General features: G+C 39.0%; 1 protein-coding gene across 1 annotated transcript; it reads right to left on the bottom strand.

The window, feature by feature from the left end:
• Nucleotides 1-118: 118 nt before the first annotated feature.
• LOC143021140 (activating signal cointegrator 1 complex subunit 1) lies at nucleotides 119-18,439 on the bottom strand. Its single transcript, XM_076178432.1, has 8 exons — nucleotides 18,280-18,439; nucleotides 14,870-14,981; nucleotides 13,112-13,221; nucleotides 12,580-12,731; nucleotides 9,405-9,568; nucleotides 2,397-2,554; nucleotides 834-982; nucleotides 119-283 (listed from the first exon to the last, which is right to left on the bottom strand). The coding sequence occupies exons 1-8, from the start codon at nucleotides 18,383-18,385 to the stop codon at nucleotides 164-166; spliced, it is 1,071 nt and encodes a 356-aa protein (XP_076034547.1). The 5' UTR covers nucleotides 18,386-18,439; the 3' UTR covers nucleotides 119-163.
• Nucleotides 18,440-18,989: the final 550 nt, after the last annotated feature.

Raw genomic sequence — 18,989 nt, 5'->3', positions numbered from 1 at the left:
TCGACCTTTACTGCAAGTAATGACGCCCTAACCCGCTCACCCAGCGTATTATATATATATATATATTATACATAAAGCACAGGTTAATAAAAACAATAATTTTCTTCAAATAAATTCTTTTAATGAAAAGAATTTTTTTTTTATTTCTAATCAAGTAAGTTGTCTAACACTCAAGAGTAATCTTGGAAGTTGCAGTATAGAAGCGATCACTGGTGGAGCTGTAGCGTAGAGACATATGAATTTCGTTCACCTCCAACTCACCAAAGTAAAATTCTCCATATTCCTGAAAAAGAAAAAAAGGCAATTTCCAACTCATAACTTGTATAATACTGATAACTGCTAACTCAAATTTCATTGTCTAAATATCCACAGCAAACATAATTCCATTAAAACATGCATATTCTACTATTTAGTAGCAAAACCACTAATGGAAACGTAATCACTAAATCAAGCATGTCAGTGGTATATTCCAATATCATACCATCACCAGTGTCCCTCAATTTAATAGAAAAATCAATTTAGCAAACCCTACTTTAGCTGAATTAGTTCACTAAATCAGGCTTCTACTGTGCCATCACCAAAATGGTAATGCAATATCATTAACAAACAGTCCCAGTCCCATGCCAATATGTTGAACAATATACATACATACATATACCATGGGTTTTTTCCCCCTTACAATAGAGGTAGCCAAAGTCAAAGGCATAAATCCACTCCCACGCATTTCATCCCCACATACTCCACTCCTATTCACCACCCTTCCAACATAAAGATACATAATAATTCTTACATGAATCTTAAAATGTGGTTTGCCTTTATATCTGAATTCTTACCTCTATAATCTGTCGAGCATCAAATGATTCTCTTTCAGTCTTATCCACTTTTTCATCTGGATTACACGAATCATCTCGATCAACAACAAACTTGGAGTTCATGACAGTCACGTGAAGCTTCACCCTCTCATACTGGCAATTAACCAAACCTGCAATAGATAAATAAATGCAGATGCTCCTCTATATACAAGCATTGGGCTTATGAACTTTCATACATATGAAGAGAGAGGATTGCAGGTCCAATTTTTGTTCTGTGTGCCAATGTTGCCAAGCATGAATTCTGGCCGCTACTCCCACTGCACAGTGCCATAGCATACATACTCCCAGTGTCCCAGTTCCTTGTACTTGTATATCAGTAAGATGTGCTCTCTAGAAGTCAATGTTTATGTCATATTTATTGTGAAATATTCTGTGCTTCCATTATCCATCATGGTTGATGAAAAGGGTAAGGCTAGTGATGATAGTGGTAGTGGAAGTAGTGGTAAAAAAAAAAAAAAACCATTTTGATGGAAACAAAGATGGTGATGATAAAAAGACTTTATGGTTTAGCTGCCTTTATGGCCCGAGTGGGAACTCTGTGGCAGTATTCTTTCAACCCCCTACCACAGGGAAAAGGTGAAAATGGAAATATACACTCAAAGAAGTGGTACAAGGCAGTATTACGAGGGACTGTGACAACATAACAGAGGGATGGTTGCAGTACAATAGAGTAGCATAATTTCTTTAAGGTTAGAAATTTCCTCTAACACAGACAAAATTACGTGAGGCTCTGGTCTGTACGGGCGCCCCATATAGTCCTTAAAGTATTGATTGCATGCTACTGCACAGTTATACCGCACAATAAAATGCAACCAATATGCTATACACACAAATACACATATTGTTGATCTTCAAGACTGGTATTATACGAGCTCTCTTCCAGATTTTTAGAATTTTGTTGTTTAGCCAGTAGTCTGGCCAAAAAGTCTGAGGTAGATACTCGAGGTCTTGTCTGGACCTTCATCTTTGGAGTTTTTAAGTTTCTCTATGGCCCTTTCTGTGTCTCCACCATAGAATTGGGGGGGGGGGTACACCGTCTGCCTTGATTTTTCATACTTCTAAAATTATTCTCTTGTCCTCTGGTACAATGGGCATGTTTTGGAGAAATGTTTGTTAATTATGTTGCACTGTTGTTTAGGCAATGTTAGTTTGTTTTGTGCTGCAACAATTGCTTTAAGGGTGGGGAACATATTCAGTTTTGAGGTTTTGATGATTTTTACTGCTCTCCATACTTTTCTGTTGTCAGTTTTTCCATCTATTTTGTTTGTTAGTTTTTCCAGTTTTCTTTATGTTTGTTATTAGTTTTGTAATGTTTAGTCTTTCCTCATTTCTTCTTTCCACATGTTCAAACCATATAAGCACTCTCCAATCTACACTATCTGATTACTTTTTTTCCAACTCCATTAATAATACTGCACATAAAATATTACTCATAACTTATATGAAAAAAAAAAAAAAAAAAAAAAAAAATTATACCACATAAGAAATGGTATAAAAATCACTTATTTTTAAAGTACTACCTACCAGCCTTGACAAATCTGTTTAGGAGACTGTTGGCCAATTCCTGCAAGGAGTCCGCCCAGGACAATGGGTTGACTTTGGCGTAAAGTACATGAACACATCCAGGGTCATCGTTCATGTACTCAATGCCCCGTAGCTCCACACGCATTGGTTCACTTAATCTGGGTGGATAAAAGATATCTAGCATTTTGAAATGGACAACAAATTCATTAAGTGAATATCTGAAAACAACAAAGTCAGCAATTTGACATAATGCACAAATTACAAATTTATTTGAGAAAATCCTGTTTTATGGGAATATGTCTGATATACTTGAGTGATTGTATAAGGTATAGAGCTGATAGAGACAATTTGCATTAAAATAGTTATGATAAATCTTCAAAAAGTTTTCAATGAAGACCTCCCTTATAAGGAGGTAGAGGCCTTTGATATATAGATAGAAATAATACTGTCATATTGATTACACTGGAAGTTTTAAGTTTCTTTAATTTTATTTAATGAAACAAGTCTTTGTATACTGTGCATGAACAAACTATTACTATTAACAATGCTCAATAACATCCATTAACAATAATGTGCAGGGTCCTTCAAAGAATTATATCTAATTGTAGTATATGGAGTTGGAACTATACTCATTAGATCCTGTCTCTAAGTTTCCATTTATCAATCTTAAGTTTACTTTTGTTGTTGGCCTGGATTATTATTTTCTTTTTCTTAGGTGTTCCACAAATTGATGCATCTATGTGGAAAGATTTGGTGCCTAACATCTTTTTAAGTTTTACTATAAGATTCCTTCAGCTCACACTAACAGACTCACTCTTAATTTTTTCTATTCCTTTCTCTGTTCTGGATGGTCACTGGCTGAGTGGATTAGGGTGTTGCTACTTGTGACGGAGGTAGAGGTGATGGCGGTTTGAACCCTGCCACTGACGAGTTGAACCAAGGGCATGGTTTATTAAATTCCATGCTACAAAATCTTCTGCATTATCCTAGCCTCTTAATACGGGGAAGTTTCACTATGTAAAATGGAATCGTCATCATCACCATCATAATTTTTTCTTTTCTAAATATATTTATCATATCTCCTCCTTCTCTTTACTCCTCCAATGAGGGTAGTCCCAGTTTTATTCCAGTCTCTCCTAATATGTCTTACTCATTAAGCTGGTGATCATCCTGGTTGCTACCCCTTGTGATCGATGATGATGATGATGATATAGTTTAATGTAACAAACTCCTCCCATCAGAAGGCTAGGCTGGTGCTCCTTACAGAGGATTTTGTAGCATGAAATTTAATTAACCATGCCCTTGGTTCAACTTCGTTGGTGGCAGGATTCAAACCACTATCCCCTCGACCTTTGCCGTAAGTAACGACGTCCTAACCTGCTCAGCCAACGGGTTAATATCACCAGCTCCCCCTATCAGGAGGCTATGACAGTGCCCCTTACAAAGACCTTTGTAGAGTGGAATTTAATGAACCATGTCCTTGGTCTAACTCGCCGGCGGCAGGGTTTGAACTGCCATTGCCTTGACCTCCACTGTAAATAGCAATACCCTGACCCATTCAGCCAGCAAGCTACCCCTTGTAATTTCTTTACTTTTCTTACTGATATATCTTTATATGTGGTGACCATACCACTCCTTCATATTCCATACTAATATAATTGTATAGTATCTATGATCAATGTTAATAACTTCTTCCATATAAAACACATGAAAAATGCGTTTTATAAGTCAAGGCTTCTTCCCCCTTATAAAAGAGGTAGCCAGCCATGGTATGAACACCCCCCAACCCCATCCATCCTACTCCCATCTCTCACCCATATTTCCCTTCTATTTTAGGTCCTGAAACTTTTCAACTGTGTGAACATAAGCTTAGGTTATTAAGAACAACACAACTTTCCAATGCATGAATTACATACATACATATACCAAAAGCTTTTTCTCCCTTACAAGGGAGGCAGCCAAACAACAAAGGCATAAATCCACTCCCACCCATTCCATTCCCACATACACCACTCCCATCCACCCCTTCCCTCATTCTTATCTTGGGTCCTCCTGGACAATGGGTCATCCCTGCATCTCACCCACCGCCCTGGGTCAGAAGCATACATATACGAAAAAGGACTTTTCCTTTCTCATAAAAAGGGTAGCTGCATTTGAACACATCATAGTATATGAGCTGCTCATAAGAGCCACACTTGACTATACTTCCATGGTATGGTTCTCTCCAATCATGAAAACAGTAATACCCAACAATCTATCTATAACAGATCATTATGAAAATAACAGGATGCACCAAAACCACCCTAATAGAAAATCCACATGCAAGAACCAAATTCCTCTCCATACAGCAGTACATGAAAATGATGGGCACACACTTCTATGTAACAGCCATCAGTTCTAACCATCCATCCTGTTACATACATACATATACCAAGGCTTTTTCCCCCTTCCAAGGGAGGTAGCCAAAAAGGGAAAGGCATAAAAACACTCCCACCCATTTCATCCCTAAATACACTCCACACCCCTCCCACCCTTCCTCTCATCTGAGCACCTCCTGGATGACGGGTCATCCCTGCACCCTGCCCACCGCCCTGGGTCAGAAGCAGTGTCGCAGGACACAGCACATCCACAGCAAGGCCGCTTCATTTAATCGGCGACCCCCCCTCTCCGTCCCCCCTTGCATATAAGGAGAGGACGGGGAGAAATCCCTTCGGGCTGCGTCAAAACTCACTCACACACACTACCCCACCCCCCACCCCCCCGCCCATTTCTCCCCATGCAGTCACAACATCATCCATATACAACCATTCTCCACTCACCTCTGTCTTCCGTCCTCTCCCTTCCTTCCTCAACAGACATTCCCCTCTTCCCAAAGCCCCCTTGACCCCATCCATCCACCTCATCCTAGGACGTCCCCTCATGTTCACTCCCTCCACATCTGCCTTCCATACCTCTTTTACTAGTCTTTCTTCACTCATTCTTTCCATGTGTCCAAACCATCCTAATATTCTTTCATCAACCCTCTCTCCCAAATCTTTTTTCACCCCTGTTCTCCTCCTCACCTCCTCATTTCTCACTCTAGCTAGCCTAGTAACCCCCACCATACTTCTCAGACACCTCATCTCAAACACATTCAAACTCCTTCTCTCTTCTTCTCTTATGTTCCACGTTTCTGCCCCATACAGTGCTGTTGGCACAATCACTCCTTCATACAGTCTCCTCTTCGCATCCATTCCCAAATGTCTATTTCTCATTACACTCTTTAAACCACCAAGGCATTTACTCGCTTCTCTCAATCTACATTCTACCTCCACCTGTTACATACCATCCATCCTGTTACATACCATAAACACAACCAAATAAATGCAACAAAAAATTACACTACCAGCATACTACTACAACAACCTACCATATATCAATACAAAAACACACACTCAGAACTCAAAACAAGCATTTCAAGAATGACCACCAAACTCCTTACATACATACATATACCAAGGCTTTTTCCCCCTTACAAGGGAGGTGGCCAAAAAGAAAAAGGCACAAAACCATTTCCACCCATACCATCCCTAACTACACTTCACCCTCCCTCTTATCTTAGCACCTCTTGGATGACGGGTCATCCCTACAAACTCCTTACTCCATCAAAATCCCTCCCAAGAGAAATAAGAACTACATTTCCATGACTATTCAGGTGACCATTCAGTTTTAAAACAAACAATACAGAATAGGCCTGGCTAGAGTAACACAGCCCAAAGTATAACCATAGCAAGAGGACACCAAACACATCATTCTAAACTGCTCCACTCTAGCCATACCCAGGCAACATTTTATTTCTTGCATGAATGAGGGAAGAGGGTAGAGGGAAGTGGAGTATGCAGGGGATGGAATGGGTGGGAGTGGTTTCTATGCCTTTGTCTTTTGGCTACCTCCCATGTAAGGGGGAAAAAAGCCTTTGGTGTATGTATGTATATATGTATGAATGACTGAGGAGCCAATCTGGTGGCTGTTGCCAATTCCTTAGGAACTAGGGGTCTCCTGCAAGAGAGGCTTGAGGCTACAAATTGATTAATGGATTCAAGCCTCTAGGTGTAAATGACAAAAGGCATATGTAACTATTTCACGTGAATTATGTAAGACCAGAGTACCACATTTGATAAATTTATATGTTTTGTTTTGGTTAATAACAGATGACTTGATTGATTTTAGAGGAGCTCTTGGGTGGAACTGGGATATGTATAGTCAGCGTGGATCATATTACATACTCGAGAAATATACACAAAAAAATTTGATAAAATTATTTAAAAAATTACAAAAAATAATTAAACAGTTATGCCATCAATGGTACTTCCCAATAGGGAAGCTCTTGGCCTTGATGACCTGCTGGAGTCTCTTGGGGACAGAATCGATCAAATTCTGACAGTGGGAAGCAGGAATTTCCTCGCACATCTTCCAGATGGCTATCTCAAGCTTGGGAATTGTAGACATGTCCTTCTGACAAAGGTGTATCTTCATGATGGCCCATAAGTTTTCTATGGGGGGAAATATCAGGTGACTGACCAGGCCAATCCTCTATGTAGTTGACCTTGCTATCACTAAGCCACTTTTTGACCACCCTTGAGGTGTGCATGGGGCATCGTCCTGCTGAAGGATCTCACATCCGGTTTTTGCGAAATACTTCCCTAAATTCTCCTGCAGAAGGTTAATATAGTGCTCAGAGCAGACAGTCTGGCCCTTAGGGAGTATTACAAGGTTCCCCAAACCACCATAGCTAAGGGCACCCCACACTAAGACAGGGCTGGTGCTTAACGCTTGTCACTGTTGAGCGTGTGTCACATACTGACGTGGTAGGAGACTTCCACACCTTTGTTCCCTTGCTCTCACTTATACAAAAGGTCGCTTCATTGGTCCAAAGGGCCTTATGCCACTGAACAAGGTCCCAGTCTTTATAATCCTTGGCAAATTGGACGTGGCGGCACTTCATTTCGCAGTGATTAGGGGCTTCACACGTGCTATCACTTTTGAGTAATTTAACAGCTTCTGAATATTTTCCTGAATTGTCTTGACGGGTGCAAGAGGTGAATGCAAAGGTAGTGGGTCATGGGTTGGAGATGATTAAAGAAAATGGAGAAAAGTTGGAGGTGAGCCAGTTGTTGTTTGCTGACGACACTGCGCTTGTAGCAGGATCAGAGGAGGGATTGAGGAAGTTAGTGACAGAGTTTGAGAAGGTGTGTGAAAGAAGGAAGCTGAAGATAAATGTGGGCAAAAGTAAGGTGATGAGATGTACAAGGGGAGAGAGTGACAGTAGGCTGGAAGTGAGCATTAAGGGTGAGAAACTGGAGGAAGTGGATAGTTTCAGATACTTGGATGCGAATGTGACAGGAAAGGGAGGAGTGGGAGTGGAGGTAGATTGTAGATTGAGAGAAGCGAGTAAATGCCTTGGTGGTTTAAAAAGTGTAATGAGAAATAGACATCTGGGAATGGATGCTAAGAGGAGGTTATATGAAGGAGTGATTGTGCCAACAGCAATGTATGGGGCAGAAACTTGGAATATGAGAGAGGAAGAGAGAAGGAGTTTGAATGTGTTTGAGATGAAATGTCTGAGAAGTATGATGGGGTTAATAGGCTAGACAGAGTGAGAAATGAGGAGGTGAGGAGGAGAACAGTGGTGGAAAAGGAGCTGGGAGATAGGGTTGATGAAAGAGTATTAGGATGGTTTGGACACATGGAAAGAATGAGTGAAGAAAGATTAGTAAAAGAAGTGTGGAAGGCGGAGGTGGAAGGAGTGAATATGAGGGGGCGTCCTAGGATGAGATGGATGGATGGGGTGAAAGGGGCTTTACAAAAGAGAGGAATGTCTGTAGAGGAAGGACAGGAGAGGACAGAAGATAAGGGTGAATGGAGAAGGGTTGTGTATAGATGAGGTTGTGATGCATGAGGGGGAGTGGGTGGGGGATGGGGGGTGAGGAAGTATGTATGAGAAAAAATTTGATGCAGCCCGAAGGGATTTCTCCCTGTCTTCTCCTTTCCTGCATGAGGGGATGGAGAGGGGGTGTCGCCGAATTTATGAAGCGGCCTTGCTGTGGATGTGCTGTGTCTTGCGACACTGCTTCTGGCCCAGGGCAGTGGACAGGATGCAGGGATGACCCGTCACCCAGGAGGTGCCAAGATAGGAGGGAGGGAGGAGGGTGGAGGGGAGTGGAATATATGGGAAATGAAATGGGTGGGAGTGATTTCTATGCCTTTTCCTTTTTGGCTACCCCCCCCAGGTAAGGGGGGAAAAGCCTTTGGTATATGTGTGTATGACTTGATGGAGATGTCACCAAGAAGCTTAGGGTTCTTTTTCTTCAATTCCTTTGTAGTTGTAGAGGGGTTAAGGGAAATCTTCAGGGCCTTCAGGAAAAACCATGAGGAAAAACAGAAACTTGGTGACAACGAAAAAAAAAAAAAAACTTCCACTAAAGGATAGTCACACATTGAGCAGCTTTGTCTCATATGGCTATTGCATGGATGGATGGCTAAGGGTTGCCAGTTAGTCACTTTCTCCCTGCATGGTTTTTGTGCATGAGATATCACATGGGTTCCAAAAACACATACTGTTATGCATACTCAAAACGTTTTCAAAACTGTCCCCACTAACTGTGTATATGAGTGAGAACAAAAATACCTATCAACTGACCTAATAATAAAGTGTCTTGGAAAAATATACTTACTTTTGTCTGTTGATATGATAGCAAGAAAAAAAATCTAATTATATCCTCCATCACAATAATTTTTTTTCTTTATAGAGATAGAAATAAAGGGCAAATACATTATAACACAATTCTATGGAAAGAAATTTCTTTTTTGATTCATTCATGATACACCTGTTCTCTATCTTTTTTACATATTTGATAAGCAAAAATAGCAAAATATTGTAATGCTTGTCATTATCAGATACTAAAATTATCAGAGAAGAAAATACTTCTTATACAATTTATATGATCTTTCCTTCATAAAGCTACTTACGCCAGTTCACTCCGCTTCCATTCCATTAAATTTTCACAAGCTTCTTCACGTTCTCGGTCATCCACAAGAGTTAAGACTGTTATGGTAAGGTGCAGATGGGTTGGATTTTGGAAAAGATCTTTGGTAACCTCTCGACAACCACCACACGTCTCTAATACCTTCTCCTGCAACAAGACAGAATGGAATTCAGTGAATGTAATCATGCAAACACTTCAAAGTCAATTTGATTTGTCTGTCAAAAAGTCAAAAACCTGTTAGCAATTTGTGTCAATTTATGATTCAATCTGAACATAGGATATGTGAAATGAATAACTGATTTGATTCCATCAAACATTACGACCTTTAATATCTATCGAGTGAACTAGGCATCAGCATTCGCAACCTGAGAGAACAGTTATGGTGGAAAGACACATATGCGATTTGATATAGTTTCCTGGCACATCCCATTAACCACTTCACTCCGGGCCAAAATCTCGCGGGGAGCATTAGCTGCCAGACGTACGATGTTGCATCATAATACTCGCAATATAAAAAATAAAGTCACAGCTGTATCGATCGTTCTCTCTTTCACTCGTGAATTTTGATAACCATAGAAAATGTGATGAAGCCAGTTTACAGAGTATGAGGGTCACGCAGGTACAACTACAATAAATATAATCAAGACGCCGACGTCGGCATTCTCGTGTACCCACTTGCTCCTCATGACGCCTACGTAGGCGTCACCGTACGGGTTAAGAGATCATAGAGACTTACATCCACAACAATGACATGAAATTATCAACAAATCCTTAGTTTGCAGAAAATGTAAAGTATTCAAAACAACCATCTGGGATCAATAAATTGTACAGTGGAGTCTCAAAAAGCAATGCTTTCATCTGTACTGTTCAACCTCTTCACAAGCAATCAGTGGTTCTTAACCTGGGGTACCTGGGGGGATGGAGAGGGGGGTCGCCGAATTTATGAAGCGGCCTTTCTGTGGATGTGCTGTGTCTTGCGACATTGCTTCTGACCCAGGGCAGTGGACAGGATGCAGGGATGACCCGTCATCCAGGAGGTGCCAAGATAAGAGGGAGGGAGGAGGGTGGAGGGGAATGGAATATATAGGAAATGGAATGGGTGGGAGTGGTTTCTATGCTTTTTTCTTTTTGGCTACCCCTCGTGTAAGGGGGAAAAAGCCTTGGTATACGTATGTATGTATGCATTGTATTTGTACTGGATGGGGGTGCGAGACATGATAGCCAGTGCATGGGACTGTATATTTACAATAAGAAAGCAAAGCAAGGTTTGTATCACTAATCCTTTTCATGTTTGCATTGTATTTGTAATGGATGGGGGTACAAGACATGATAGCCAGTGCATGGTACTGTATATTCACAATGAGGAAGCAAAGCAAGGTTTGTATCACTAATCCTTTTCATGTTTGCATTGTATTTGTAATGGATGGGGGTACGAGACATGATAGCCAGTGCATGGTACTGTATATTTACAATGAGGAAGCAAAGCAAGGTTTGTATCACTAATCCTTTTCATGTTTGCATTGTATTTGTATTGAATGGGGGTACTAGACATGATAGCCAGTGCATGGTACTGTATATCTACAATGAGAAAGCAAAGCAAGGTTTGTATCACTGAACCTTTTTATGTTTGCATTGTATTTGTAATGGATGGGGGTACAAGAACATTTTCTGAGATATCAAGGGGAAAGGACACTGAAAAATGTTAAGAATTACTGCTCTAGATACAAAATCCAGAGCACAGCATCAAAGTTCTCACCTAATGATGATAGCACAGTATAACAACTACAGAACAGCTGCTGAGAACACAAAAACATTAAAAACAAAATAGAATTACAGCCTCCCTTCAGAAATCATCAATGACATTGGTCATTGTAAACAATAATGAATCAAAGAAGTGTCCAACAATAAAATGGAATGGTCAACTTCTTCTACTGATATAGAATATTTAAATCCTCCCTTTTGATATCCACATGTTCTTCAGCCCACACATAAGGAAAATAACAATGAAAATGATGATATGGTTTAATGTTTGTTATTCAACTATACCAATGCATTTATTTATGTGTTTTAATTGTTATTTACATTATTATAGTTTTAATTTATTATTAATATGATTTTTTTTTTTTTTTTGCATCCGACCTAGATATGGATCAAAAGGTCTCCTGTCGGCATGCTTTGCCTTTGTAATCTTTGTAATTCCCACCTATCAGGAGGCTAGGACGGTGCCCCTCACAGAGGGCTTTGTAGCGTGGAATTTAATGAACCATGCCCTTGGTTCAACTTCGCTGGTGGCAGGATTCGAACCGCCCTCACCTCGACCTTTGCTGCAAGTAACGACGCCCTAACCTGCTCAGCCAGCGAGCTTCTTCCAGAAAATGAACATAATAAAGTGACCAAGTCATAGTACACATCCACACTACACCCAGCTAAAAACCCATTCATTGTCCTTCCCTTGCCTAGTAGCTTCATATTACCTCCCTCACCATCCCATCACCATATACATGGTGAACAACCACGGCAACATTACACAACCCTGGTGCAGCCCAACTTTCATCTCAAATCATTCACTCTCTCTATTCCCCACCCTCAAACAAATCTACTACTCATACAAACTTTGGACCAGACTCAACAAATTTTCCTCTATCCCATACATCTGCAATACATTGTAACAACTCTCTGTCATTAGTTATTCAATGAAAAGATTTTGTGTTGCTGTCTTGAAGGGGGGAATATAATGTAGTGTAGCATATAGTGTTTTTTGTCTTCTGAGTGCTGGTTGCATCTGTGGCAAACGAAGCCTGCTGCTATGTTGATTCTGTGTTGGTGGTTTTAATGAAAAGGTGGTGACCTGAATATACTGTATTTCCAGCATGTAATGGCCTATATGGTGCACAAATGTCCACAGAACAGGACTGGAAATGGAGCTTAATTTTTTATTAGATATGCACAAGTGTTTGGGATTCTGCTGGGAGCAGCATGGTTACATGCCTCCTCCACCTATTTTTCAATAGTGTGACTATTGAAGGTCTTTGGAGTTCTGATATTACTTCTACTACAGGAAGAAAAAAAAAAAAAAAAAAAAAAAAAAAAAAAAAAAAAAAAAAAAAAAAAAAAAAAAAAAAAAAAAAAAAAAAAAAAAAAAAAAAAGCTTTACATACCTTAAATTCAATGAATTTCTCTTGAATGTTTGGCTTGTTGAATGGTATACACAGGAAGTGTGTAAAGGCCTGTTTTCGTCGTGCCTGTGCTACAAGCAACTCCAGCTTGATTCGTGCTTGTCGTACAGTTTTTACATCTTTGCCTATGATCTCTGTATGAGGAAAAGTGAAAGCATGATCCTGGGGCAACATATAATGAGTCAACTACCTAATTACTGCTCAGTCACACAGTCTAGGAAAAAAAAAAAAAAATCAAGTGCTAAGCAGTGTGGCATATAAGTATGCACTATTACCATTTATATTATCACTGTTATCAGATCATAAATGGAATTGAGGGTATGTGGCAAGATATGCACTTCAACTAAATCTATTACTATGATGAAGACAAAAAAAAATTCATATGCAAGGGGCTAAAGGTCTCAGAGAGTCCTGATACTGAGAATACCTATCTAACACTTCTAGAGGAATGAAACATGAAGTTGGATATGATGACAAATATATTCTGTCATCCTCCAGTGAGGACTCAACTCACCTACATCTCCCCCTTGACCTCTGTTGGGGAATTTGATTTGTGTGTACGTTTCACTCTCAATCCGCTTCTTGGTGGCACCTCGGGAACCAATTAGGTATGAATGGTACACACTGGAAGCAAATGTGAAAAAAATATTATGATTTCCATAGATATCAATAGTTTAACCCATTCTGCAGAGAAAGGCTTTAAAGTGGCCAGTGTTGTACAATCTTATTCAGTTGGAAGAAACCTCCACTCCTCAAAGTTAATCGACCAGTAATCAAAGGTAGCAACCCCACCATGGAATTTTAAGTGACCCCTGATGCCACTCCTGGATGGATGGCTTGCTTTAAAGCATACATACATATACATATACCAAAGGCTTTTTTCCCCCTTATAAGGAAGGTAGCCAAAAAACAAAGGCATAAAAACCACTCTCACCCATTCCAACCCTATCACACTCCACTCCCTTCCACCCTCTTCCCTCCCTCTCATCTTGGCACCTGGATGATGGGTCATCCATGCATCTTGTCCGCTGCCCTGGGTCAGAAGCAGTGTCGCAAGACAGCACATCCACAGCAAGGCTGCTTTATTAAATTGGCGACCCCCCCCCCTCTCTGTCCCCTCATGCAGAAAAGGAGAAGACGGGAAGAAATCCCTTCCGGCTGCATAAATTTTTTCTTACACATACTCCCTTACCCCCCCATCCCCCATCCATTCCATCTCATACATCACATCATCTATATAAAACCATTCTCCATTCACCCCTGTGCTTTAAAACACTTATGTAAAACTTGGCCTCTTGTATGCACATGTTTGATAAGATCACCATCCCGCATCCAATTAGCCATTATAGCAATGTGAGGTAGCTAGGCATGGAAGAGAAAACCCCACATTCCTTTTACTCCCATCACACTTGGCCATTTCACTTCTTCCCATGTGAAGATTGTACCTCAACAATTTTCCCGCACTCTGTATGGAGTATTGACTGCATAAACTTTATGCAAGAAACATTTCAAGTATTTTGGTGGCATACTTACAAACAAGGATGGATGGATGGGGTGAAGGGGGCTTTGGGGAAGAAGGGAATGTCGGTTGAGGAAGGACTGGAGAGGACAGAAGACAGGGGTGAATGGAGAATGGTTGTACATGGATGATGTTGTGATGCATGAGGTGGAATGGGTGGGGAGATAGGGGGTGAGGTAGTATGTGTGAGCAAAATTTGATGCAGCCCGAAGGGATTTCTCCCTGTCTTCTCCTTTTATGCATAGGGGGACAGAGAGGGGGGGTTGCCGATTTAATGAAGCGGCCTTGCTGTGGATGTGCTGTGACTTGCGACACCGCCTCTGACCCAGGGCAGTGGACAAGGAGCAGGGATGACCCGTCATCCAGGAGGTGCTAAGATAAGAGGGAGGGTGGAGGGGAGTGGAGTGTATTTGGGGATGGAATGGGTGGGAATGATTTTATGCCTTTTTCTTTTTGGCTACCTCCCTTGAAAGGCAGAAAAAGCCTTAGTATATGTATGTATACTTACAAACCAGAAGCATATGTCATTCTTTAATGATGGAGAATAATCTCTGTTACAAATAGAATGCTGATCACTTTTCATTTCTATTATCCCTTTTCAAATCTATCTTTTACTGTAAATCTCTCTAAAAGAGAGATTTACATACATGTAATATTGAACTAATGATACAAGTGTTGAGAATCACTCACATATACACTCTCTCAGCAATATTACCGGAAATAAGAAAATACACGTGGAAAAGTTTTACTTACTTGGCAACTGCTAATGAAGTTCTGCATTTCCCATTAAGCAGTTTTTCTATTTGAAAGTTATCTACATCCTCTTCCATTCCACAATTTACGTCATCATTATATGGGTCATCAGCTGGAATAAAAAAGAAATAATCAGTACAAGAGCATTCATATTTCTTATTGTCTCATTGGAAAAAGTTACCACTTATCACTTGAGTTCCTGTATGGAACGAGTTGTACATGCAAGGCATACCCAAATCTGGGAAGATAAACTTCTTGGGTTTGAGGACATTCTTTGAAGAGGCCAACTAAGATGAATTCATGAATACTAATGACACCGAGATTTTATGAGAATTTTTCTATAGTTTTACAGTTTAGGTGTGAAGAAACAAGTACTGAGAATTAATGAGAAGAAAATGTGTAAAAATGACTGTGCAATAGCAAAAGAACCCAATGGCATGGCTTAAGATAAATGAAGGACAAGAAAAACCAATAGAGGAAAGGAAGAATATAAAAAAAAACTAGAAATAATTACACAAGGGTCTGAAGAGAGGTGGAAAGGAACTTTGAAAAGGGTAGCAATGATGAATGCAAAAATGAAGCAAAAATTTTCTTTGGTTAATCAATGGTAAACTGGGGTGTAGGGAATAGAATTTCCAAGCTAGTAGTGGATGGTGAAGTTTTTGAGGAAGCATCAACTCAAGCTTAAATAATGACTGGAGGTTTCCAATCTGCTTTTCCTGAGGGCAGTGATTTTGTAGATGAAGGAAATGTGAGCAATAAGATTGGGTTAGAGGATATAAACATTGAGGAGAAAGAATTTTTAAAACTCCTGGAATTATTAGATGTGAGAAAAGCCTCAGGGGAAGATGGGATTTCAAACTGGATATTTAAGGAATACAAGGAACAACTGTTACGCAAGATTCAGTCCAATTGTGTTTACAAAAAAAAAAAAATAATAATAATAATAATTAAATAAATAAAAAATAAATAAATAAATAAAATAAAAATAATACAATAAAATAAAATAAAATAAATACCTGGTAAAAAAAAAACAAAAAAAAACAAAAAACAAAAAAAACATATATATATATATATATATGTAAATAAATAAATAAATAAATAAAAATAAATAAATAGATAAAGTAAATAAATAAAATAAATAAATAAATTGCAGGATTAGAAAATAACTAGTGATACCAATCTATAAAAGAAGGAGGAAATATCACTGAACTTTGGACCACTGTCTCTGACCAGCATGGTAGAGAAATTGTGCAGAGAATTGTAAGATTGGTGGATGAAATACTTTGAGATTAATATTTTGACAATCAATCAATACAGTTTTAGAACTGGAAGATCACATATGTCAAAACTTTTAAGCTTTTACTTAAGAATGATTGATGTGCTGCAAGAGGGCTGGTTAGATTGTGCATACTAGAAAAGGCCCTGGACAAAGTATCTCACAATCAACTACTATGGCAATTAGATAATATTGGAAAACTAAAATATAAATTCCTAAATGAATTACATTTGGATGGAGGGCAGTGACTAGCAGAGTCCCATAAGGAACAGTACTAGCCCCTGTAATGTTCCTAATCCATATGAATGACATGACAGAAGGTACATAAAGCTATGGTAACATGTTTGCAAATAATGCGAAGTCCAAAGTTCATGAGAGGAGTGAGATAAGGAATAAAGAATGGGAACTGAATTTCAATGTCAGAAAATGAAAAGTATTGGAAATTGGAAATGCCTAAAAAAAGACCACTGTTGAATTATACAATGGGAAATAAGACTGTTATAAAGGCGAAAGAGAAGGATCTGGGAGTTCTGATAAGGGATAACTTGTTATGTAACAAACATATAAGATTGTGGGGGGGGGGGCATATATGGACTGTTGAGAAATATAAAGGTACCCTTTCACTATATGGATGACATGATGATAGAAGAAGAAGAAGAAGAAGAAAATCATCAGAGTGAACCTAATCCTCCCGAAGCTAGAATATGCAGCATTAGTATGGTCCCAATACAAAGAACAGCAACTTAAATGATTCCCAGCCTTACAGAAGAGTAGTGTGAAGAGAGACTTGAGGCACTAGAATTGTCATCACAAAAGGAAAGAAGAGAAAGAAGGGACTTGATTGTAGTGTTCAGATCACTAAAATAGATGGACAAATTGGGCAGAGAAAATTTCTTGATTTGGGATACAAGGGCATCATCAGGTCACAGTAACAAGTTAAAAAAGACCATTTGTCTGTGAGACATGAAATGCCAGTTTTCTGTTTAAATGGAAATTCCTGGAATAGCCTAGAAGATGATATAGCCCAAGTCGGAACCATACATAAACTTAAAGCAAGGTATGACAATTGGTAACAGGCATTGGGATAATCTGGGAGCCATGGGTGTCCTGTAAGAGAAACCTGGGGCAACAGATTGACTTCATATTTCACTTAATGCTAAAAGTCATCACCCTACAATAAAATCTTAATGTAATTCAATACAAATTAACTAAATTAAATTGCAATAACTATAAAAAACACTAGCTAGTTAATGCTGGCATAAAAAAAAACACTACTACTAATAAACCCATTAGAAATTCCTCCTATGATAAAGAACATGTATATTTCAACAAACAAGTCATATTCCAGTTCCTTGTGTTACTGGCAACCAAAACAATCACTCTGTAATGTACCATATGGCAGTGTGTTTCAAAAGTATGTAAGGAACATCACGGTTACGTTAGGTTCAGTTAAGTTAGGTTAAACTGGGTTACCCAACGGTGTTACTGCATAATGCCTTATAATCTAGAAATGTCCCCTTCTGTATAAAGTCTATTCTGGCTGCTGCCAGACATAGTACTTACTTGTTTAGTATCCTTACGTGGATAGGATCAAGTCAGGTAAGACTTAATTCATAGGTAAAACTTAGTTTCATTTATATAGGAATTCACAGTAAATATTCAGGAAGGCAAAGATAATTAATATTTTCCAAATAAAATATATATTTCAAAACTTGTTTGAACAGACATGATGATGATAAGGATGGTGGCTCTACTCAGCATTTTTGCTACAAAAAAAAATTCTGTGCCCATCTAAACAAATACAGATTATGATTTACTTTTGTGATTCAATCCTGCTATACTTAATCAAGGACTTTGCTGCCCAAACCCTTACTTAGCCTAATCCAGGGCATTATAATAATTATTCCTAGACCTAGCCTAGGCTATGGAGTATGACCCTGCCCCTGGAGCCCCATACATAAGTATCATAATCATGTGTGATTTTATATCCCAGGCTACTTATGCATATTGTGCAAGCAAGTTTTTTGTATAAATATACTAATCAAGACCTACATACCAATAATTCCCAAACTATCAAATGAACGTATTTTTCAGTTGTAATTTTGATTTTCATAAAGACAAATTTTCCTACCATAAGAATCTTCTTCTGCATAATTGGAGGTTGATGAAACAACTGGTGTAATTGTCCGGTAGCACCTTCCATCAATCCAAACCGTAGGTGGTCTTAGGATATCCATATTGTAGTACTGTACTTTCTATTAACGTAACGTTGTGTCGTGCATGTTTGGAAGTTGGCAATGTTTACCAATTTATAAGACTTATATTGTAGTTCCCCCTCTTGTGCCATATTATTTATTTTCTATTTTGTAATATCGTTAAAAGAAAATAGAGTAGTAGGGAATAACTCTAGTAATTATCTTCCTGTAACTTTACGTTAAACGATTTTTTCCAGTGATGGTTAAATTTCTATATACAAAATATGTCATTAATATTGTTTATCTTGGCTTATAAAACGACTATTGGGGGAGTAATAAAATATAATCCTTTGTGGACTGATGAAGTAGAATTCAGTCGCACACGTAGGAATTATGAGTTAGCTTCAATCTCCCAATTTCCCATGGAATACCTGGACTATGGACGTCGCATAGGTATTAGGGAAATACCAGGCTCATTAGACATATTAAGACTAGATTCATATTTATCGATTTTTCGCCGTGCATCGTGGAGACATGACGTTATGCTCTCAAATATCCATGGGTGTCTATGGACGTTTTCACACGTCACGATCACGTGTGAAATTGTATACGAACGCTTTCACACGTGGTCGTGGCCGTGACGTGT

Source organism: Oratosquilla oratoria, chromosome 3 (assembly GCF_046742065.1).
Source record: "Oratosquilla oratoria isolate Oo_2021 chromosome 3, ASM4674206v1, whole genome shotgun sequence".
NCBI classification, from domain to species: Eukaryota; Metazoa; Arthropoda; class Malacostraca; order Stomatopoda; family Squillidae; genus Oratosquilla; species Oratosquilla oratoria.
Note: the sequence above shows the minus strand (reverse complement) of the source record. Positions and strands in the feature narration are given on the sequence as shown.

Coding starts and splice junctions, on each gene's coding strand:
- LOC143021140 (XM_076178432.1), bottom strand. CDS start 18,385: ATGGATATCCTAAGACCACCTACGGTTTGGATTGATGGAAGGTGCTAC. Junction 14,982..18,279: donor TGCAGAAGAAGATTCTTATG/GTAGGAAAATTT, acceptor TTTTTATTCCAG/CTGATGACCCATATAATGAT. Junction 284..833: donor ATGCTCGACAGATTATAGAG/GTAAGAATTCAG, acceptor TTTCTTTTTCAG/GAATATGGAGAATTTTACTT.